This window comes from Apteryx mantelli, chromosome 3 (assembly GCF_036417845.1).
Source record: "Apteryx mantelli isolate bAptMan1 chromosome 3, bAptMan1.hap1, whole genome shotgun sequence".
NCBI lineage: Eukaryota > Metazoa > Chordata > Aves > Apterygiformes > Apterygidae > Apteryx > Apteryx mantelli.
The window spans coordinates 24327586-24351957 of NC_089980.1; the positions used below are offsets into that span (position 1 = coordinate 24327586).

At 42.9% G+C, this 24372-nt stretch overlaps 2 protein-coding genes across 5 annotated transcripts in view; one reads left to right on the forward strand and one right to left on the reverse strand.

Annotated features, from left to right (window-relative positions):
- COQ8A (coenzyme Q8A) overlaps nt 1-4343 on the forward strand; it is a 48850-nt gene extending 44507 nt beyond the window's left edge. For 2 of the 3 annotated variants that reach the window (XM_067292953.1, XM_013940344.2), the window contains 4 exons: nt 710-817; nt 1429-1494; nt 2300-2386; nt 2886-4343. In XM_067292953.1, the coding sequence (XP_067149054.1) occupies nt 710-817; nt 1429-1494; nt 2300-2386; nt 2886-3179 (555 nt within the window). In that variant the 3' untranslated portion in view covers nt 3180-4343. The remainder of the gene's footprint in view (nt 1-709; nt 818-1428; nt 1495-2299; nt 2387-2885) is intronic. The other variant, XM_067292954.1, reaches the window with a different exon arrangement.
- A 3324-nt stretch (nt 4344-7667) lies between these two features.
- CDC42BPA (CDC42 binding protein kinase alpha) overlaps nt 7668-24372 on the reverse strand; it is a 192832-nt gene continuing 176127 nt past the window's right edge. For both annotated transcript variants that reach the window (XM_013940346.2, XM_067292955.1), the window contains 3 exons: nt 14953-15070; nt 13839-13996; nt 7668-12576 (listed from right to left, as the gene is read on the reverse strand). In XM_013940346.2, coding sequence (XP_013795800.1) covers nt 12445-12576; nt 13839-13996; nt 14953-15070 — 408 coding nt within the window. In that variant the 3' untranslated portion in view covers nt 7668-12444. The remainder of the gene's footprint in view (nt 12577-13838; nt 13997-14952; nt 15071-24372) is intronic.

Genomic DNA, 24372 nt, shown 5'->3' on the forward strand with positions numbered 1-24372 from the left:
TCCCCAGCTCGGCTAGTGCTGAGCCCAGCTGGGCATTTAGCTGAACAGTACATGGTGTGTATGTGTCTAGCAAAGACCCTTTCAGTAGTGATTTGGACCTAGCTCTGTACATTGCTCAAAAGCCTTTCAGAAAGAGACTCTTCTTCTCCAGCTTCTTCAGACCTTTAAAATATGCTAGAACTCCATCTTGTTTTCCCATGAGCTGCACTGACTTTGTTCTGGCCAAGCTCTGGAGGACTTTCCACCAGGGTGAGCCATAATGCTTTACTGGTCTCCTCAGTCTCTGCTACTGGATCCCTCCTCCCACTGTGAAGATGTACCTTTGCTCTCAAAGGGAAAACAAAGTGGGGAGTCAAAGCTGGGTAGGCAAAAGGCAGGACCAGGATACAAGTCAAACACATGCAGCTGGATGACCCCTAGAACCTGCTGTGGATGTGTATCCAGGGGTTGACATGAACTGCAGTAGAGGCTGGTGTAAAACTTGTGTGAGATCTGTGCTGTCTGTTCAGGATGTCCCACTCCAGGATGTGGGCTGGGAGTTGTTGCGAGACTCTGATCTATTCAAGTGTTTTCCAGCATCCAGAAGAGCAGACTGTTCCTGCCAGCATGGTGGTGTATCCCCTGTGTGCTGAAGTCTGCTGCAAATTATGTGCATGACTGGGGCTCACTTGCCCTCCTGACTTACTACTTTCTCCCTCTGCTTTTCAAGATCTGTCACCACATCCTGGTCCTGTGTCTGCGGGAGCTGTTTGAGTTCAGGTATATGCAGACTGACCCAAACTGGTCTAACTTCTTCTATGACCCACAGTTGCACAAGGTAAGCCCAAACAGCAGCTGTTTCTGTACAAGAGCAGCTTTTAATCAGTTTGTGATTATTTCCCCACTTCTAAAGTTTAATCAGCCCTTACTGAGGGCATCTCCTGGGTTTCTGCCCTTGAGCCTTAGGCAGGTAGGACAGTGAAACCTGTCCTTTTTGCCACCAGTTCTTGCTTAGTCTGGGTGTTACCCTGGCTGGCTCCCTGTCTTTGGTCCAGTCCCAGTTGTTTTCTTAGCCTCAGGGTCTGTTCTGAAGCTGATCGGTAGAAAGATGCGGTTTGTGATACTATCTACAAGGGCATGGCTGAGCCAAGGACACTAGACTAAGGCTCTTGTCTTGTGCTGTGCTTGGGGAAGTGATTCCAGATGTCCTGCTTGTCGGTTTGGCTGTTTGCTTATGATGGTGCAAGCATAGGCCATATCTCCTCTGCCATGTACTGGAGTAAATGCTTCTTTCTGCTGCTATCAGGGAAGAAAGGAGTTTGGGGGAATCTGAACTGCTGTGCAAAACCTCCAGGCAGTTGAGCTTAATAAAATTACATCAGGAGTCTTCTCAGGTCAGGCCTCTTTGAGTGCTTGATACTTAATACAGAAGGGTTTGTCCCTGTCCAGGTGGCCCTGTTGGACTTCGGAGCAACGCGAGGGTTTGATGAGAAGTTCACAGATGTATACATTGAGGTGAGGACTTAAAGCATGTACTGGAGTGCTGCACTGGGGGAAACTTAGTATTTGCAAGATTCTGCTCAACTCTTAGCTATTTCACTTTGTGTCTGCACTTTAATCCACTTTTGGATGAATGATCTCTATTCTGGTTTTATACCTTACTGTAGTCTTCTGTATGTCTGTTGCAAACCTTTTGCTATCCCAGTTATGTTTAAATTACAAACCAAACATGGAAAATTGTAATGCTGTTTACTGAGGTACTTGGGCAGTACAGCATATCTGAATGGGTATCATCTCTTCCCACCCACTGTGAAGGCAGCGATATGTTATTTTACATGAGAGTATGCAGGAATTGCTTGTACTGTTTGCTGTCTTTCCTGTCCTGTGACTCTTTTAGCCTGCTTACAAACTGATTAATTCGCGCAGTGTCATACGTGCCTCTTTCTTGATCACAGTGTTCCGCACTTGATAAGTTGAGCTGCAGTGGCCAGCAGATTTCATCCAACGCCCCTCACTGTTTTTTTGAGGGGAAGGGGGTGATTGGTTCATGAAGCTTTTTTGGTGTCTGTCTGTTCTCTGGTCTGCTATGCCCAGCCTTACTGGGAAGAGCTTTTTTTTTCTTTTTTTTTTCTTTCTTTCCTTGCCAATAGCTCTTACACTGGCCAACTTGCAGACTGCAGCTGCTCCACATCTGGCAAAAAAGGGAGCAGGGGTAAGGAAGTGAGTGGGTAGCCTGAGCAAGTCACCTGCACGTTAGTCTTGTACTCAAAGCATTTTTCTGTCATCTGCTAGCTCTCCTGAAAGTGTTCTTCCTATTCAGGTAATCAAGGCGGCTGCTGACATGGACAGAGAAAGAGTACTGAAGAAGTCAATTGAGATGAAATTCCTCACCGGCTATGAAGTCAAGGTATGGAGTAGAATGGTCTGTTTTTAGTGCTGGCCAGGTGAGAAATTTGTTAGAGTGTGGGTCTGGGGACTTTTACAGCTCTCTTGATAGGGAAAAGCCAATTACAGTCCATGAAAGCATTGCTTTTTGGGTGAGGGAGAAGGGCAGAAAATGGCTCAGCTTTTGCTCTGTCACCTCCCTTGGGGAACAGAAGCAGTAATGATGATACTGCTGACCACAAAGTGTGTGTGGTATGTGTTGTCCCCCCCTGCTTCTCTAACAAGATCCTGCAGGTGATGATGTCTGAAATCTCATGACTGGGCAGATGGTCTCTTGGGAGACTAGTTGCTTGAAACTCGATTAATCAAGTGTTCATCAATCTCTGTCGGGGGCTGGATGTTTCCTTTGTTGTGGGTACTGCTGACTGTCTCTCCTGAACTGCTGTTAGCACTAGCACTTTTTTTTCCCCTGATGTTTAAAATGGCTAGTGATGTTACTTATGCCTCTTTCCTTTGGGCAGGAAATGGAAGATGCCCACTTAAATGCTGTCCTCATCCTGGGAGAGGCTTTTGCATCTGAGGAACCTTTTGATTTTGGCAACCAAAGCACCACGGAAAAGATCCATGGCTTAATCCCAGTCATGCTGAAGCATCGACTTGTCCCTCCGCCAGAGGAGACCTATTCTCTTCATCGGAAGATGGGGGGTTCTTTCCTTATCTGCACCAAACTGAAGGCCAAAATCCCCTGTAAAAACATGTTCCAAGAGGCATATAGCAAATATTGGAGCAGTAGGGGCAAGAAGCCAGAGGAGTAGTAAGAGAACTAACACGTCTTGTTCTGAGGGCACAGTTCATCTGAGCCTTACAAAGAGCATTGTAGCCTCTCGTGTTGCACCCCAGCTCTCCATCCTCTTGAGATGCAGCAGCCTGTGCCCTGGAAGCCAAGTGTGCGTTTCACAAGGACAAAGTTATTCTTTCATGCTGTGTCTCTTCTACGCTAAGACTTCCAGTACAGCACACAGCTTGCAGGAAACTATCCTCTGGCGGTGGTGGGGCAAAGCTGCTGTGTGCTTCTGTACTGTTGCAAGGCACCAGCCAACTACCTTGAATGCATTTTTAACATTGTGATGGTGGCTGCATATTGACTGGGTTTTATAACAAGTAGGGGAAGGAGGACGAGCAGAATTTGTTAGTATTGAAACCTGTTTGTAATTCTCTGAAAATTGTTTTTTAAAAACCTTCCCTTTTTCAAGCAAAGGTGGAATTCAAGTAGTTTTCATACTGTGAATTAGAATGAAATATTAAGATGTACCCTACCACAGATACCCTCAGTCCCCTATTTTTGTAAGTCAAGTGGTAGCAGTCCAAGAACCCTCCTGGATTTTACTGATGTTGATTTAATGCAAGGGGGTGTGTGTGTATGTGTACATAGGATGAAGTTTTATGCTTTTTGCCTCTCTTTGGCTTGCAAGCTAAACATAGGAAGTAGACTTTAAAAATATGAGGATTACCAAATTTTTTTAAAAACATGTATGCACACACACACACGTGCACACACACAACTCACACAACCCATCTCAGTTCTGGGAGTCAAATATATAATCAACAGAGCTGTATCTGAGCACAAATAGTGGGATCTTTCACTATCTGGTAAGTATCAGCTTTCCTGATGGCAAGTTAGATGAGCTTACAACTCTGACACCCATTGCTTGCTGGACTCCTAACCAAGAAGCTAGCCTGTCTTTTTCTTTTTGTCTGTTTTCCTGTAATGCAGAATTTATGGTAAGGCAGACAAACCCTTCATGTCTCGTGAGCATTTCAAGCTTTTGCTGAAATGTCATACACATTTAAAACCAGACACAAAGTTTTAAGCTATTGGAGTCAAGCTAGCAAATTATTTTCTTGGATTTTTTTTTTTGTACAAATCCTGTACCTGTATGACTTACTGATTTCAATAAAAAAGTGCTTGTGCGGTGGGCCTTCTGCCTGCAGTTATTCCATCCTCCAGTGGTGTAAAGAACATCAAAGTGAGCCCTGTCTTGTTCTGGGGGATAAACAGCAGCTGAGGTGAAGGGGAAGCTTCCAAATCTCTTCCTGTTGCAGGTCTGTTGTTTTTGAGGGCAGCAGTGATTCTTTGAGCAAAGCCAGCTATCTGTGACCCATTTATTCCTTCATCTTTCCATTGCAGCTGTGTCACTAGTGTTTATGGTGATGGAGACAAGTTTACCAGGAGCCAGAGGGATGTTGGTCTGAACTTCTGTCTGGCCACAAAAAATTCTGGTAATTGACTTTCTCTTTTCTTCTCTTTTCTTCTCTTTTCTTCTCTTTTCTTCTCTTTTCTTCTCTTTTCTTCTCTTTTCTTCTCTTTTCTTCTCTTTTCTTCTCTTTTCTTCTCTTTTCTTCTCTTTTCTTCTCTTTTCTTCTCTTTTCTTCTCTTTTCTTCTCTTTTCTTCTCTTTTCTTCTCTTTTCTTCTCTTTTCTTCTCTTTTCTTCTCTTTTCTTCTCTTTTCTTCTCTTTTCTTCTCTTTTCTTCTCTTTTCTTCTCTTTTCTTCTCTTTTCTTCTCGTTTTAATCACTCTGTTACCAGTCTCCTGAACACAGGCCTTTTGCCTTCTATTTGCGAAGGAGGAGTGGCTGTTGGAATTGCTGCTCACCTGATAAGGTAGATCTGCTTCATCTGGCAAGTGCCAGATACTTAGCAGCAGGCTGAAAAGGAACAGCCCTGGCCTCACTCAGTTGACACAATCCAAGAATAGAGAAGTTTGGTGTGATCTTAAACTGCAGTACATAAGGAATCTGAAATCTGGCTGCTGACACTTCCAGAGGTAAAGAACAAGTAAGTAAGTGAATAAATGGTCTCTCTTAGGAGATACTTTCGAGAAATAGGAAAATAGGTTGTTACCTTTTTTCCAAGATTATGAACATATAAACTGCTTCATTTTAGACTTGTTTTAGGATGATCCATACTTTAACTAATTTAACTAAAAGTACTCATCTCATCAGACTGTTCCCAATGCTTTGAGAAGAGTGAACTCTGCTGTTCAGTGAAGTAAATTTTGCATAAAGCTGTTTAAGTTTATGCACTGATAGATTAACTTTCCGTTTTGTTTTGAGCTGATATACATTGTTTAGTTGGTTTCTCCTTTGGAGCTAGACCTGGCAGCTGTAAACCTGTAGAATTGTTTGAGATGTTAAATGCTTATGTTAAAGGTTAAAAAGCAAAGTATAAAAAGCTGACAAGGGAATCAGCCTAACTTCAGAGCAAAGTGTCTAAAATTTCAGAGTTTCAGAGATGGTGTGTTCAGAAAACTTGGGAAGAGAAGGCAAAGAAAGAACCTTACCAGCATTATGGTTAATTTATTTTTTCAGTAAGTATAGCTCAGTGAGATTGGCCATGTACTTGTTAATGTGACCAGAGGTCTCTTGTATACTGTGCTGGGGCATGAGTGTTTAACTCTTGGCAAACATTCCCCTCCCCTGTTGAGAGAGAGATGGTTTAAGGATAACATCAGCTGAGCAATGGAGTTGTTTTGCATTTGCCTAAAGGATAACAACTAGCAGAAGGTGAGCTGCTGCCTTATTAGGCGAGCTAATTAGAGCTCAGTCCCTAATTCTGCTGGCCTCTTTGGTATATTCCAAAAGCTCTAATAATAACTTCTACAGAATTGTCCAGGGAAGGTTTGTGGCATGAGGAATTGGTAACAGCCATGGAGAAAAGGTGAGCCAGAAATACTCTGCTCTGGCTTCAAGTCAAAGGAGTCGTGACATATTACAATAAACAAGAACATGTATCATCAGTGCTGCTTGCTCTGGGCCAGCTAGTGAAGTTGCTCAGACTACACAAGTAGATTGAGGATAGGAAAGTTTCTCTGCAAGTTTAAGTAAGTTTGGGAAAACCCTCTTGTAGATGTCAGTTCTTCTTTGTTCCACAGTGCAAACTGGAAGCTAAGTTTGCTTCTCCAAGGCCAAGGATTTTCCAGGTTAAAGAACAGCAATTCAGGCTACATATGACAGCAGTTGCTGTCCATCCCTTCTTTGTTTCAGTCAACCTGGCTGTTGCATCAGAACAAAATGAATACTGAAGAGCTGCGCAGGAAGTCTGACATGCAGTTCACTTTCTGCTTTTCTGATCTACAACTGCCTTGATAGTAGAAGGCCCATTTTCCAAGACCTTCACAGCTGTGATGGTGCAGCTGGAACTGAGGGAAATGAAAAATATGGCACTGATTGAACAAGTCAGAGCACAGGCAACAGATGGTGTTTCAGAGGTACAGCAGCTAGGAAAGACATGCAAGACCAAGATGGAATGAGCCCAGGGGCCTAAATCTGCATAAGCTACAGCGGTGCTAAGGAGATAACCATTTTGACTGAAGGAGAGAGGATCAAGAGTTTCTGAGAAAGTTAGGCTTTGGTTGTGTGAACTGTGGGAAGCATGTTGAGGCGCTGCTGTTCCTGGAAAGGACTGCTGGCTGGCTTTGTCTGGTAGCAGGAGCATGCCCAGCCTGGCACTGAGGCTATTGGCAACACAGGTGCAACAACAGTAATCCTGTATTCCTGCTGCAGGTGGAGTGATTGGAGCACACTAGTAAAAACTGTAGCTTTGGTAACAGGACAATGGATGGAGAGGGAGATGTCCTAAGAGACAGTAGCTGGTGTGAACAAAATGCCAAGCTAGCTTGCGAGGATAGTGAGAAGTTCTTCCCTATAACCAGTGGAAGATGTGAAAGGGTCAGTCAGGGCACACAGAAAACTATGCAGGTATTTTTGAGGTGCATTTAATAATGCATGATGCTTGTAGTTTAGAAATAAGAAAGAATCCAGTGTCTAACAAACACTGGGACAGCTGAGACAATAAATGAAAGAAGAACCTCAGGATAGATGACTACGCGTATTGACATGAGAGACTGCTCAAAATCCATAGTACATCTTGTTTGTGTGTGAGCTGAAGAAAGATGGTGCTAATAAACATGGACATGTGGGAAGAGGAGGTTGCAAAAGGAATGATGAGGAGTGACCCAGAAAGTAGAGCAGACGACCTAAGAAAAAGATCAGAATTGTAGTTGATGCAATTCAATATACAGAAGTAAATGGTGGCTTGACTTCTACTGAATTTTCAAAAAGGTGCTGGGTAAATTTTTCTGAAGGGTGTTGGTGCTAAACACCCTTTTCTTCCCATTGTGTACTTCTGCAGATGTGTTATAATATGCTGGTTTTATCTATCTTCCTCAGGAACACAGTTATTCCCCTTTCCTCCTCAAATCTTAACATGGGGAGGCAGGGGAAAAAAAGACAAAACATCTGCATTTCTAACAGTTCCCTGTTTTATTGCAGTACATCAAAGTAGGTTAATATTAAGTGTGTTACCAACATAAAATATTGGTGGCAAGTCATTTATTACATTGTTGACTTCTCCACCTTAAATATTTCTGTGCAAAAGAATCTACATCATTGTTCTGTAGCAGAGAATCTCTTACAATGTCCCCTACAACATTGAGGGCATTAAACAAAATAGTGAGAAGAGGCAAAAAGCAGAATCTTTCCCCCACACGCACACTTGTCAGCTTTTATACTCTAAACAAAAAAGTGATTACATCTATGCCATGCAAAACTGTACAATAATATTACAATGAAAAACCTAAAAAACCATATTTTAAAAATAAATGATATGAAACTGTCATACATAAAAAGGCAGGTATAATTGCTCTGAAATACCAACACTGGTTTGTTTGTGGATTTCTTCCCTGTGGATGAGACTGTTTCTTATGCAAAATGAAAAAAGGTTGTATTAAGCTGTGGCTGGAAAGAAGGACAAGCTCAAGTTTAAATTGAGTTTGGAAAGTCTGCAGTAGAGCTGTTTCTGGGGATCTTTATCAAATGTAATGTGAACGCCAAAAGCACTCTAAAGGGTATGATTCACATTAGTGCAGAAAATTGTCCTGTTTCCTCCATGGAACAGACTCCTATGTAAAAAGCTAACAGAAGATACGCATGCCGGACTTACTTGAAGTGTGGGTACTTGCACTGTGATGGATTTCACCCCTAATGGATTAATTTAAAATTAAACAGCATGCACAAAATTGAAAAAACTTCCTCCACCCATGTATGGGTTTGTCTTATACAGCCAAACAGTGAATGACAAGACAAGGCAGTGTCGGAATCTTTTTTTTACTAATACTCTGGTGTTCCGTGTTGAAGGGCTGACACCGAACCAGTTAGTTGTGGTTAAACTGTATTCCTACACCAACCTTATGCTTTTTGGGCTTTCTTGGTATGGCAAGACCCTCAACTTCCATCTACTGTATACCTGAGAGTTCAACACACTTGGGTTGTGATTTTATCAGAATCTAATCAAAGAGGTAACATTCCTGACTTGGTTTTGAGATGTGTTGAAATCAGCAAAATGCATGTTCATAATGAGCCAGAGCAAGTGAGAGGAAAGAGGAAGCTACCTCAACTGCAACAGGAATGCTTTTTGAAACCAACAGCTGTCTTCTACAGGTCAAATGCAACACAGAAAAGAATACTCTAACCCTGCTTTTGGGCTTATGAAGTGTGGAAAGAAGCCATGTCTGTGCGTGTGTGTGGAGGGGAAACTATTTATTGAACCTTTTTCATTCTATAACCTGGAGTCCTTAGTAGCTGCCTGAATTTGTTTGGATCCTTTGTTGCCATCAAAAGAAGGAAAAAAAAAAAAAAAAAAAAAAAAAAAGCAAAACCCCAACAATCCATACATTAAAGCAGTGTTGTAAATGCAAAACACCTTCAGTCTCAGCCAAAAGGAAAAAATCATAACTAGATATATACTGTGTACAGAGAACATATGCTACAGTTGAAATTCAATGGGAGATTTTAGCTCCCTGGACAAATTGCAGCCCTCTAACTGTGAAGTTGAAGCAATGCTACAGTACAAAGTAGCAAACATCAAACCTTAAGAGACAACTGTCTTTGAGATACCAGTCAAGAGTCTTACAGTTCAAATGACCAAGTTACTTTTCCTAGCCCAATGCGTACTTAAAAAAGCTCAGTTACAGTATGCATATTGTTTTCAGTGTTCATACCAACAAAGAGATGGGTGTGGTTTAAAATTGAGTGTATAATCAAATGGTCCCCAAATATATAAAACTATTCAAGCCCTAGGATAACTTTCTCCCTTTCAAATAAGTGATGTGGTCATTTGCTTTTCAACTGAGAGAACAGTTGCTGTTTCTCTTTTTAACAGATATGTATAAAAATGCACAGTACCAAACTAATGATTAAATATAGTAATCCTAAAGGGGACTGCTGAGGCTTAGAAATTGTAGTGTACAAACAGCATAGGCCTGTGGAGCTCTCATGTGGTGGAGATTAGCTTTGTAACGCAGCTGATCCATGCTCTGCCTGAAAACTTCAGTTTGCTCTCAACAGATTGCAGGCACCGTAATGGAGTAAACACACTGGTTTATTCATTTAAAGTAAGTTTGCTCTGTCATGGGTCTTTGGGTTCCATTTTCAGATAGAGCACTAGCTCAACTGCAAAAATCCCCCCAAAGGTTCCATATGCTGTGATCCTCTCTAAGGGGACTATCACGCAGGCTGCTCTATCTTCCATGACTGCAGTCTAAATGCCTTCTCTCAACAGCAAAGTAAGATTAATGTTTAAATACAACATACACTAAATACAAAACTAGTCTGCAAAGGTTTTGAAAAGTGTGTGGACATGCTTCACCAAAAGGAGAGAATTGTGGGGAAAAAGAAGTGGCTATACTTGAAGCAAAATGCAGCTTTTAAGAAGAAGCTGATGTGGAATTTTAATAATGCCAATAATGCCCTGCCTCTCTGTCCCTCGGAAAGATGAAAAACTATTCTGATGATAGGAATTAATTTCAAATGCTTGGCTGTTTGCTATAGCTTTTAATATTAAATGCCAAGCTTGCAAAAGTAGTAGCTTTGAACTAACAACAAAAAAACACTGTGAATTTACTACTCTGAAAAATCCAAACTGGAGAGAGACAGGCTTTTGATATGACAGTTTGTAAAAAGTTCTTGAGGTCCTGTCTCAAAATAACACTGAATGAGCTTAGCCTTGGACAAGCCTCTTTCTTGATGCAGAGTGAACTAGACATCTTATCTAGGAGACCCAGCATGATTAAATGGTAATGGCAATGATCTGTGTGTCTCATTCCCTAGTTCCCATTTAGACCATACCTGGAAATTATTGTACATGGTTTGAACTTAACCTATAACTTCCACTAGGGAAGACAGAAACTGGAAAACTCCAAGCATCTCTATGTGGGTGAAACACACTATAAACTGCTGACTGCAAAAATAGGGAATGGTTTAAGAGCCGTAACAAGTTTCCGAACCCCATGAAACCAGTATTCTAAATACAAAGAGCCCTTATGTGTTTGAGTGTGGTCATGGTATAAAGCCAGTAACAATACTACTAAGAAGAGAGGCTCATTTGAACATACTCCCCAAATGAAAAACATCTGTCTTTCTTACTAACCAAAGAGAAGAGACATCTTTCTCTTACCATCCATTTGTACATCAGTCTCCCACCTTATTTGGTTGATTGCATGACCAGCTTCAGCTTTTTATTTATTTATTTTTTGCAACTTCAGTGGGCCCTGTCTTCCACCACAATACTTTCTGCTGTTGAACCTGCCCTGCTATTGGAACCAAATAGCAGGAGAACATATAGAAACAACTGTAAATCGCGCAAACCCACAGCATGGGTGGGGAGGGAGAAGGGAAGAACCAACCTTGCCAGCATGGCAGTTGTGGGTGACTAGGCATCTTTGACTACCACAGTGTGAACAGTATGAGGTCAGTCTTCAAGGTTCGTCATTGCTACAGTGACAGCAAAGCCAACAACGGCTAGCTTCAGGCTAAGGGCACTCATTTGGCTGATGTGTATTATAAACTAGCATTTGGTAGCAACAGTAGTGTCCTGGTTAGGAATGGTCAAGGAGATGTGGAAGACTGCTCCCTTCTAGTAAAACCTGGTCAAATGCTGACCCGGGGAAACAGTATTCCTGCTGAATCCTGCTGCATTAAACTCCCTTGCTGCCTTAAGGACCTCTACTGTAGCATGCCCTAAGGTTCCTCAGCTGCAAAGCTAGCACACAAGGGCAACCACCTGGCTGAAGTGTGCCCTTGACTGTCAGGGCAGGGGGTTGCCTTCCAATCACTGTCATTTTTGCAAAGGATGGGGCTTCTCAGGAAAGTAGGGATTATAGCTTCAATTATGCTACTACCAGAAGTAAAGAAATGTTGTTACTGCACTGGGAGAACTCCTCCTGGCAGTGCAGCGAGTGCTACGCAAAAGGAACATCTGTCCCACGAAAGGTTTTAGGCCAGGCCTCCAAGTCTGTATATTACTGAGCATGAAAACAGGGACAACACAAATCTTAAATTAAAGGCTCTCTTAAATAAGCATCCATCTTCTGCTGCATACACAATGCTTTTTCTTTGAATATATACATACGTATTTAACTCTAACATCTGTGTATTTATTTAAACTCTGTACTGTAGTAAAATATGCATCATTTTAATCAATAAGGATTTGCTGGCGACAATCAGATTGACATTCAAACGTGATGGCTGAAAGCTTTTATGTGCCTCTGACATACTGATTGTTCCCCACGCAGGGGAAGGGGTCTCTGTGCTACTTTTGTACAGTACAATGAGCTATTGTATGAAAACAAAATCCCTCTGAATTTTCTCTTGTTGACACTGGTCTGGTCTATTTAAGCTACTTTTTTGGGAGTGGGGGGTGGGATAAATATATCTTTAAAAATGAAAGCAGCTGTAATCACAAAAATGAAACCAATACTAATACAAATCTACAGCATCTGATATTTACTGGCACCCTAGCTTTGCTCATTTGCTGCTGTTAATCTGGGGAAGGGAGGGTGAGGCGGTGCTGAATGGTGCTGAAGACGACCAGCTTTTACCTTCCTCTCTACCCCACTCCCACATCACTTTCAGACAAGGGAATGGGGAGGGTTAGGATGATGAAGGTGAGAACTGGAACAAGTGAAAGGGACAGTCATGGGGACATTAAGCTGCTGTGATGTCAAATCTGAATGCTGAAGCAGTTCATGAGTCCCAACTCACGTGGTCAGAGCTCTCCAAGGAGAGGCTCTTGGTCTTGTGAGGCGACACTGGGCTGGGAGGGCTGCTGAGGTTGGAACTGTTCGATGCAGTAGAGTGTCTCGGAGAGTCAGAGTCCTGCAGCCCAAAGACACAGAGCAACACCAGTAAGTAACTGGATAGCGTACGCAAGTTAGTTTGAGAGTGACTGAGGGTGTCTGAACAACAGCTGACTGGACTGAAAAGCCTGCACTTTGCTACTGTCCAAAAATATTGAGGAATTTTCTTTGCTCAGAATGTCTTGGTGGGGGGAGAATTAGAGTAAGCTGTCAAGTCGCTCCATTTACAGCTGGTAGAACTGATGCTGATATATGGATACAGCACCTGTGGGGTTCTTGCAATCTGCATGTTCCTGAGTGCTTCTTGGTCAACAGAGTGTGCAACTTCACGTTGCTTGTGAAGCAACAACGGCTTCTGCATTTTCCCAGACTACAATCAGAGATGCTCTTCCACTAAACTGAGGAATCTTTATGGTATGGGCTTCATCACAGCTACCTCTTGTATGTCACTTTGAGGATATTAATTCAAAACATCCTAATTAAGTTACTCTAGTTAGATCTTCCAGCATAGAGTAGAATGTAGCTATGCCTGAGCCTGAGGCTGGGCTGACACTTGCCTTCCAGCTTCAACCAGAAGAATATATTCTGTACCATAAAAAGCCTTCATGATTTCTAAATCCTCTCATTCCTTGGTATGAAAATGGGCTGGGGCAGTTTTGCTAGCCAACATCAGTTTGAACCCTCCTATGTAAAACATTCTTGGTTGGAAGGACTGAGCTCAGCAGCAGGCTGAGTGCATGTGGTGGGACTGTATTCCTGTCACAGTGGTACAATTGTTTTGCAAAGAATATAAATGATCAACTTACGAACAGTTCCTGTTCTAAGTGAAATTATTATATGATAATTCTTAAATTATCTTGTTAACTTCAGGCACTCAGAGTGCTATAACAGTATGTCTCTACTGTGAAATGGTTGCTAACATAGCTTAAGAGTCTTTGCAAATAAAGGGGAGAAGGAATACTGTCACTTTGAGCTGTGATAGGTCACTACCAAGGTGTCACTCTACTGGGCCATATTTTTGGGAGCCTCATCACCCATGGGTCTCTAGGTAAGGAGCACAGAATACACTTTCTGCATGATAAATACCACGGCCAGAGTTGGCAGTTTGACCAAAGTCTTGTCAAGAAAGCTTGAAATACTGGAAATACAAATTTTCATTTTCAATAGTGATTCCCAAACTCTTAGCCAGTCAGGGAGTTATACCAGCAAAGTCCACCACAGAATTTAACTTCCTCATCTTTATCAACATACTTAGGTTTTCTCCTTTTTCCTGTCACTCACCTCTCGTTCGTAGTCCCTTGTTGGTGCATCACTGCCTTGGTCCAGACCACCAGAGGATAAGGAACCATCCGATGGCGATGCCATAGGCTGGCGCTTTGCTCCATAGCTACCTCCTGAAAATTCCCTCCGCAAAGCACTGCCGTTTTGTGCAGACGATCCTAAAATGCGCAGAGGAATTAAACTGTGTCTCAGGCACACACATGCAAGGTACTAGAAGTTTGTTAGCTGTTTCTCTGGTTAGTTCTGCTTTCCTCCAGCGTGTCCCAAGATGCTCCATTCATGGCTTGCAGGCTATGTGGGCTTTTATCTTGTCTGCTCCCAGGTGCTGCTTTTCCTAGGGATTCTCTGGCCCCTCCCCGGCATGTCGGGATTAACACACTTTACACAGCACAGACAAATCACTAAGTCCCTGACAACAGACAACAGTTGGTTGTAGAAACTGCTGTACTGGCAGCCTGCTTCCAGTGGCCTCTTTCCCATGGTGTGGGCAGGTCACACCAGCACATACAGACTACAACAGATCCACAGGCTTTCCACAAACTGCTGGCTGTGTGTAGCTAGCGCAGCATGTGCCCAGGGAAGGGGAAAGGCCTAGAAAAGTTGGACACCAGTCTTGCCTCTATTTTCACGTTATGGGGTCGCTTGCCTGCTTCATGTGCTGACTCTTGAATAGAGGCAGGATGGCAGCGCTAGGAAAGGTGTTTCCAAGGCAGCTCTTTCATACCAGCAGCCAGATTGCTATTGCTTTCTCTTTGCACTAGCAGCAAGAGAGGCATCCACATCAAGCTCCACGTAGTTCAGTAACAAAGTTAATAACAACGGAGCTTGTGAACAACTTGCCACGGACTTAAAATACGCAAGCAGCAACTACGTAGTCCCAGTGGCAAGAATATTGTTTCTAATCTCCCTTTTCAAAGAGGCTAGCTGTTAATTTATGTGTTCCTTTGAAAGCAAGATTAGAAAACTGTCCTTGCCCTCAAGGGGAATAGTCAGCCAGTCCTGATCACTTCTGAAAATCCTGCCAAGTGACAGTATGGATAGAGGCAAATGCAGGGAGCCCTTGCCTAAAACACTTGTGTGCAGAGCCCAAAGCAACGCAGATCTGTTCACTTACTTGCTGCCAAGCCGCTGCTTGCGCTCATCGATCGTCCTGGTTCCGTGCGGGATTTCGTGATTGATGGGATACTCACAGAGCCACTGAACACGGTCCGACTTTCCTGAGGCCGGAGATTCTGCAAGGCAGACACATACAAAATACGCTTACTTACTGACTACTGGTTCAGCCTTGGATGTTATGAAGGAAGGCTCCAAATTACACTAAAACCCCAGCCTGACCACAGCTGAATTATCTGAGCAGCAAGTCAGCAGAATTTGCAAAATAATATTCTGCAGTTTAGTGCAGAGACTAGAAGCACACGCAACGTGATAGTGAAGTGCTGAATTACATGGACATATGCAGACAACTGAAAGAATATCTCTAATAATTGAAAAGATTCCTTGAAAGGATGGTTTGCAAACCTAATTAGGTTGTTATAGATACATTCAAGATATATTGTGTAATGCATTCTTTCTGGGCACATGCTTCCAAGCAAGTATTTCATTAAAACTTCTCTCTTTGATCCAGGTATAACTTTATACAATAATCATGTCAATCCCTAATGCCTGCAGACTTATGTGCACATACCGGACTGATCTGTATTTCAATTACTTACGTAATTCCAAAGGTATTAAAAAGCATTACCCCCCGAGCTGCATCAGTGGAGCCAAAGTGAGAGTCAGCCTCTGTTCTCAGCCTGCTCAGCCAGGAGGAGCAGAACACATACCATTGGTTTCTCTAGGTATTGCAATTCTGTATTGCTCATTTGGCATCCTGATAGCTTCAGGGTGATTTTCTAAATTGGTAATTTACGGGACTGTAGTGGGCCTTTACTGAGGGAAGAGATAAAACCAAATTCCTCTACTTGGGTATGGCAGTTTCTGACAAATGAGTTATGTGTTTAAAAGACAGGAAAACAATACTTTGAAATAAGTTCTGGGAGATTTTATTTCTGCTTCTGCAAGCTTACAGATATCTCTATGGGAAAAGGGGTCTCAGCTTATTTAGCCCATCTCCCTGTATACAAACTGGCTTCTCAGCAACACTTAAAAGGACTTTCTAATGCCCCTGCCTATTGTTTGATCTCTGGCTAAACATGCAGATGCATTTATCCTGCTCCTAACATGATTTGCAATATTAAGTCATTATCACTAACTAGAATTAGGTTTCGAGAACCTTTACAAATGCAGAAGATGAAAAGAACTGCAGGTAGCTCTGAGCATTACTTGATTTCCTCTTTACAAAACACCTGCAATAACTGTTAATTTCTTCCTATTTATATTTCTTTATTTTCCCATTGTCACTCTCAGATAAAGTAGCCAAACATCAAAGAAAGTTTTCAGGTATTCTCAAAGAAACCCTCAGATGCACCAGTCTCTGCAATATCCCAGTACCCTAAGCCTGAAAAACAAGCAGTTCAATATGGCCCAAATTTTGTTCAACTAAATCATTTAACTACATTCTTCGATCTGGAGAAATCCTCCAGCCCCTTTGTTCCAGCGTGTTAGGACCGTTTCCAGAGAAAGCGGAGGGCTGCACAACGCCTGCTCCCAGCTGTAACCAACCTGCTGTCAGCCCAGTATTTCAATGACCCTTAGAAACTCTTTGCTATTACAGAGCTTCTTATTCTCCCAGTGGGCTAGAGATGGCAAATTATTTAATTTGCATCCAATAAATAAGAATTGTAATTCCTCCTCCTGTTCTCAGATCTCTCTCAAATACCAACATAAGAGAATCAGAGACCTTATCAATGAAAAAGCCCTATTTAATTCTCCTCTGACCCATTGCTGCACTGTTCTCAACTAGGATTTATACCTGAAGGCTTTAAAAAGTCTATTTTAAAACACTTCTGAGATTATACTGCTCTGTCTTTTTTGCTTTTTTTAACGTGAATAATTTACTTTGTAGTACAAAATACTAAATTCTGCTCTTGTGTCCTTCACCACGCAATAAGCAATTTGAGATACAGATACCACAAGCATCCTTACATACTGTACATAAACAATAGAGGCTCCACAGACAATACATGAAGGAAATAATGGCCTAGGGAATAGGCTATTGTGTTTTGAGAAACACAAAGGAAAGCTAAGTGCAGCCCCATGCAAATGTGTGCACTGCGGTTAGTACATCAGAACTGCAACGAATGTTGTATAAACCTACAAGGTTTCTTTTAAGCAAAGAGAACAATTATGTTTAATGATAAGGTGACTAACCGCCTTAACAGTGACTGAGCAGAGAATGTGCAGGCATCAGGTGAAGGAGGGACGTGGCGCATAAAAGACTCATTTATTTTAACAGTGTAGTCTAATGACGATTATTTTTCGTGATCTCAGTTTGCGAAGTCCATGTAATTCCCTGCATACAATTCTCCCAAGACACAAATCTTTCATTGCTCTTTGTTCTAAAAATAAAATAAGCACATGCCAGAGACCCTGGCATTCTGGAGCAAAACCCCTGGAAGTGATATGCACATGATGCAGAAAGGGAATCCAGAGAAAATTAAGTGGTGGTTACAGCAGTAGTTATAAAGCAGCAAAATGCAGCAAGTTAAAAACAAAAGAAAAAAGTATGAATCCTGGCCTTTATTTGCTTATTATGAGAGACAAAATCCCATCATTTAGAGCAACAATTCAAATCCTAGCAGGTAAAATCCATTCCGACTGCTGAACCAAACAGAGAAAGGCGAGAGAAAAATATCTTTGAAGAGAAAATACCAGCAGCAGAGAAGCTGCTGCTGCTGAACAAAGTTAATCACTGTGAAATAGGGTCAAAGACCCAAATCAGTTCAGCGCATCCCCACTGCCAGCGGGAGCGCCGAGCCGCTGGGGAGCTGTAGGTTACGTTTGTGCGATCGCAGCCGCGCGCGGGGTCCCCGCTGCTCCGCCGCAGCGTTACCTTGCCCAGCGCTCAGGCCCGGCCCGGCTTGGACCCGCGGGGGAGAGCGCCGAGGGCCTCGCTGAACAGCTGCCTCCCCCATAGGAAATGGTTTGCTCATGCTTCTCTGTCCATCGTGCTTTTCCTCCCCCAGTAGTGCTCTATTCACTAAATACAAACCCGAGCATTTAATTCTGCCATGCAGTAATATGACAAGATATAAAAGCCTACTGTAAAGGTATATTTTTCAACTCCCCTACTGATTCCAGGCTCTTTCGGTTCCAATACCCCGTCTGCACCTGGGGTACCGGGGCCCGGCCTCTTCCGGGAGGAGCGCTAGCTTTCTTGCACTAACCAAACACAAGGTGGGGGGACGGATGGACGGACAGACACAAACCCCAGACCCACAGCCTTGCTTTCCAATCCACAGACAGCTTACAGCCTCTCTTGCCTCGAGCCAGGAAGGAGACAAATGCTTGCTTTCATACAAGCCTAAACCTCTTGTGCTGCAAGGAGCTCACAGACACAACATCTCGCCTCTGAAGCTGCCCAGTTCCCTCGTGTTTGTGCTACTGGAAACAGCGTTTCCGTGCCGCTGCAACACTAGGAGGAAGGATGCTCCTAAATGAAAACCTGGTACCACTGCTGCTCAAAACAACCCGGGGACGATCCTTAGGGGTTCCAGGGAAACTGCTCACACGAGCGAGGAAAGGTAGGGGGTGGGTATGCAGCCTGCCACATTTCTGCAATAAATCACTGGATATTAAACACAGAAAATTCTGTAGTAAAGTTGGATTTAAAAACCGGACCTGAAATACAGCTTCAGTGCCCCTACCATGGCCCTCTACACAGAAACAAGTTCTAGCTTTACTTAACAAGACTTCTGCATTTTAATAGAGCATTACTTCTGTATATTTGCGTCTCTTTTCCCAACAGAAAATCCAGGTTGGATGCAGACATGTCATCATAGGGCATGTTTTCCAAAATGCTGCAACTTCATTTTTGGATATTAATGCTTGTGACACTTGGAATTTCATGACAGTGACACATGACCATGCACGGGGCATTCATTCACCAAAGCTTAGCTACACAAATTTGTTCTGGAGCCTTACGGACAAGGCAGTAATTTTTCCTCCCGCATGTTTAAATTCTCTCTAATGTTGCATGCAGGTATGTATCCAAAAACCTTTCCAGTGGTAGGGATCTAGGAGCTCAACAAAAAGGCACTCAAAGCAATCTAGCAGTGAAGGTTTGCCGTATGTTCGAAGGGTATCCAAACGCCACTGAAGCCAACAGCAGTCTTTCCATTACGGCAACAGGCACAGCTCAACCCACGCAAACCCTGAGGAACCAACCACCATTACATATGTCTACCTACAGATTATCCCTGATTTTTCTGCAGATCTGTCCAAAGCAGAACTGCAGGCCACAGCGTGGTACACAATTATAATGCACTAGCAGGCATTTGTGTGCCTGTTTCAGTATGACTTGTATTGCCGTAAGACCTAGCAACCCCTATGTATTCAGACCAGGATGCACAGTGTAGTCAGAGCTACACAAATACACGGGAAAAGAAAAGACCACCTCCATCCCCCAAATTTTGCATTCCAACTGGAAGGATATTTACAGCACAGTATCTTACCTCAGTCTCTGTTTAAAAATACCAGGATTAAGAGGATCTGCATCATCCACTTCCCATTATCTTTAACTTTTGTTCTTCTCACTCGTTTATGTTCTGTCTTCATTTATTCTAACCTAGAAACTGTCTGGGCACAACTTGTGTCCTCGTGTCTCTCTCAACCTGTGTAAGGTACTGTGTAAAAGTCTTGCACCCTGCACGATTTCACAAATGAACAGACTGAAAGCTGGCCCAAGGCAGATGTATCCAGAACCTTTTTCCTAATACAATCTGGTACGCAGCATCCTGCCCCTGCCACTGGCTGCTGGAGGATGAGCACTGAAGAACAGAAAACTTATCATTTAAAATATCCACACCCTTCCTGATGATTAAAAATGCTGTTTTCATAGCAAAAGGTTCAGCCCAATTATTTTACGCTTTTTGTTTTTTAAGCCCTGAAACATCTGTTTCTTGATACATCACAGCTGTGGAAACACCATGGCTGATGGCAGAAAACAAGTCAGCTGGGAAAGAAAGCGCAAGGGAGAGGGAAACCGCTTACGAGGGGTTTTCTCCCCTGTTGTTAGCCAGGCAAAAGGAAAACCACACCGGGTTAGTAGCGTGAGCACCTGACTCGGCCGCTCGTACCCTCAGAGCCAGAGGGCTGGGAGGCCCGGGGAGGCGGCGCGGAAGTGGGGGGTGTGCAGGGCTTATGGAATCGCAAGAGAGGAAAATTTCGGCCGAATTTACAGTCATGTGGTAGATGTGTTCAAAGTTGCTCGGAGAGGAGATCAGACTGGCGTGATGCTGAGGGAGCTGGGAAGGGGAGTGCCGCTATCAAAAACAACGGAGAAAGCGATGAAGGATGGTCACGCGGACACACAGCCTGCGAGGGCAGCCCACCGCTGCCGGCGAGCCAGGCGGCACCCTGGCTGCGCGCGTCCTCGCACTGTCACCCCCGGCCTCTCATCAGCTTCCTCACGTGGTGGCCCATGCGCCTGCCACCCTCGCTGCTGCTAAAACATTGAAAACAAATAAAACTTTTAACTCATTGGGAATTGATTCTAATATTTATTATTATTTGGTATTCCAAAGAGCACCACAGTTGTAAAAGGTGCTTTACAGACAGTTGAGAAGCATCAGTTCCCTGCCTTGAGGAGCTTACAATCTACAACAGACATAGCACAAACAGAGGAGGGTGAACACAGGCGAGATGGCGTGGGGAGAAGAGAAGATGAGAATACACAACAGTTAAAGATCATAGGAGATTTCCTTCTGTTATTCATGCATTTTAGTGATCCCATTGAAATCAAGTATCACCCGTACAACAAACACGGAGTATTTCTAATGGGAGGGAATAGCGTTTCAGCAGGACAGGCACACAGGTCAGGCGGGAAGGTGAACTGGTTAGTGTCAGACAACTGGGACAAAATTTACTCCACTGCAGACGGACAACACAAAGCCTACGTCCTTCTGTACGCTTGCTTACGCCTTACAGCGCTTTGCTGATGAACAGGCTTTGCACTGCCTTTTCTGCACTGCAGAAAACTAGGCCCTTAGCGAATAAGGTGCAAAAAGTACTGGGAAATCGGAATGTTTTCAATAGTCACCTGAGCAATGCATGCCCAAAGTGCGACCTGAAGAAAGAGAGGGGAAAAATAATCCTGCAAATTAAAGAGAAACAATTTCTAATTGACCTCTGCGGAATGGGCTGACACAAGTGCTCTTGTAATTCAAAGCCATCTAAGTCCTGGAGATTCAACTGAAGAGCTCTCCAAGGCTCGCTCGCCCTCCCTGTGCCATGTACATTTTCAGCCGGTGAGCCTACATGGGGATGGTTTGCCCAGTGGCCACCAGCAAATCAGAACGCCTTTTTTTAATTTCTAACCCTCTTCTCTTCCCCTCGAGCTGAGTAACATTAGAAACATTATGACTTATGGTAAAAATTCAGCTTACCCCTCTGCTAAACCTAAGGCACTACGTTTTGTATGTGGAACGTTTGGCAGTTTGGAAGAACATTAAGTCACACCCCAATACATGTTATCAAACATTATTCTCACTGTTCTCTTCATTTCCCTCAGCTGCTAAAATCCAACTTTTTCTTTTTTTAAACACACTGGTATTATGAGGCTTTGCATGTTAACCGGAACATCAATTACCACATTATGGCATATAAGACATGATATATGTTAAATTGTTACTAGTGAGTTTAGCAGCATCTAAATATCAGTACAGGAAGCCACCTTTCCAATAATGGCCCAGAACAGAAAAGCAGACTTTGATGGGCTGTCTGCTCACAACGGAGAAGTTGCAGCAAAACCAGCTACACTCCTGAAAGCCAATAAGGGAGAAAAGGGAACGTCTAAAACCACAAGCTAAAAAGCAGAGGGTAGGCTAACTGCAGTCCACAAAAATACGTAGCCAGCATTCATGAGTGTGAAAAAGCCACGATATAGCAACGTTTTTAAAGCAGTCCTCCGTGGATCATACTCTGCTATTAGATGCATGCGTGGGGTTCCCACTTTCTTTAAATAATACCAAACATGTATAAGTATTCATTTACTCTGAAAGTTTCTCATTCGAAACAAGCAAAGCTTCACAGATAATCTATTATGAAAATATAATGGTTCATGTATAATGAAGTCAAACTGAAGCATAATGTTCAAATATAATGGCAGTCAAGACTAGCTTTTGTATGTAAAATACTTAAGCATGCAGAATATGAAAGCAAAATCAATCCTGTACATCTGGTGTACACAGAGAGGTGGTCTGTGCTGCAGTAAGTGCAGTTCCAGAATTCAGATCTTCACTACAAAGGAGCGTCCACGATAAAGTGGCTTCAAGGGACAAGAGGGCAGAAGGGAGGCCAGACTGTACGGCCAGTTAATTGGTGACAGGCTGCTAGGGAAGAAAAACATGTCAATAGATAAGTTTGGGGATATACTAACAGGAATGATTCTAAATTGTACAAAACAAGACAGAGACCCAGATCTAGTATCCACATCAATAAAATACAAACAGGTACTGATTAATACACAAGCTCTGGTAATAGCAGATAAGAACTTCTGACTTTTGTTTTGTTGCAGTCCACACACCTGCTTGTCAAAACCCAACCCCTATATATAACAGCTAGACATGAAGAAAGGAAGGTTGCAAACCTACAGCAGTTGCAGGATAACCTTTAAAATTGTCTCTCTTAAATCTAATCTCACACTGCGTCTTGGGCATGTTCATCTCAGTGCCAACACAGGGCTCCACTGAAGTGAGTGGCGTCCATTCGCAGAGGGAACAACACGGCACTCTTAGTAGACTGCAAATTACCATAAACATATCACACATTATGACTTCCTAAACAGAAGCAACTCTTTAAAAGCAGATGTCTGTGTTATGTGCCTGTATGTACCAAGACCTTAGAAATGCATGCACAGCAAAAGCACCTTTCCCCCTTACGTAGCTGCATCAGCAAGTGCATTCACGTGCAGATATACAAACTGCACATATGTAGGCATCTGGTTTGGATCTACAGTATCAAATAGACTTAAAACTCTCCATTTACCTGATTTTCATCTTGTATTTTTACAACAAAAACAAAACTCTCTAAAGTTGATCTTTTAAAAGACGTCATTAAGAACAGTAGTGGGCTAACAGCAAGCAAGTTCCTGCTGGCTCTGTACCTGCCAGCCAGGTAATGCCCCGGGCTGAGGCAGTGCAAACTTTTGTCCCCACCTGCCCTCCCAGCATATCGCAGCCTGGCTACGCAAGGGCCTTCGCTAGCAGGTTTAATTCTGCGCTTTGTTCAGTCTTTGGCATTTCCCCTGAAAAAGGCAGCAGGGGCAGGTTAGGGGGACTGCAGAGGTAAGTTTTGATTTGTTTTGCTTTCCTCACTTTTATATATGAGAAAAAAATTTGTCATTTGCTTTACAAAGTTCATCCATGGAGACAGAAGTTAGACCAAGGTAACCTGAGCTGGCTATTAGTTTATGACAATCTCATCCAATGCTGAGATTAAACTATCAATTCTCTATTAAAACCTATTAATAAGGACCCTTCTGCCTACAGAGCATTATACTGACTTCAGGTAAAGTTTGTGCTGGATGAACAAATCCATATTAGCAGATCCAGTCATGGCTGAACTTGCTCAAATAAGAGAGTAAGAGGAAACTGCAAATAAGAAGGTCCAGTCCACTATTTTCATCCACTTTCTGCATTCCAGTATCTCATAAAAAGAGAATACACAGCTCCTAAAAAAGTCGGATGAAAACAACTGAGAAAACATTTAGCCTTGCACTACTTGTTCCCCCTAGTGGTAGCACCCGTTAAATACAAAAACATATAGGCATTCATGAAGTAAAATGCTGCAAACTTTCCCGTATTTCTTTAAAAATAAATTTGTTACTTTTTTTATTGAAGCACACTGATCGATGTAAAAACACGAAGCCGATGTCCCAGCTGCAGAATCACCACGCTATGCTAAGAAGCACAAAACCCTGTTCACCTTTTGGAATAAGGTAAGAATCCAGTGAAATAATTCAAAGATGTGTCTTTGAAGAGAAACTGTCCTATGGATGAACTGTATGGGGGACTGGATGAGCATTCGTTACCTTGTGTACTGATTCTCCTGGGCACAGTGTGCTCTCTGCTCCCATTCTATCTGTTATTCTAGATTTATCTTTCAAATAAAACCTCATACTCAGTGCATAACATCGTACGCGTTTGAATCATCACGCAGAACTCCTTTTCCTCTACTTTTGTGCCTGAGTAAGGAAGTAGTCTGTTGGGAGCAGACGAAATGGAGACCTAGTCCAGCCAAAAGCCTTACAGGAAGCTGTTGGAAAAGAAAAACCTGCCTGGACAGAAGGAGCACTCTTAACAGAAAATTTATTTCCTAATGTCAGGTTACACTTCAAGTTCACACACTTTCTAGTCCCACGATTGATGTAACTCTC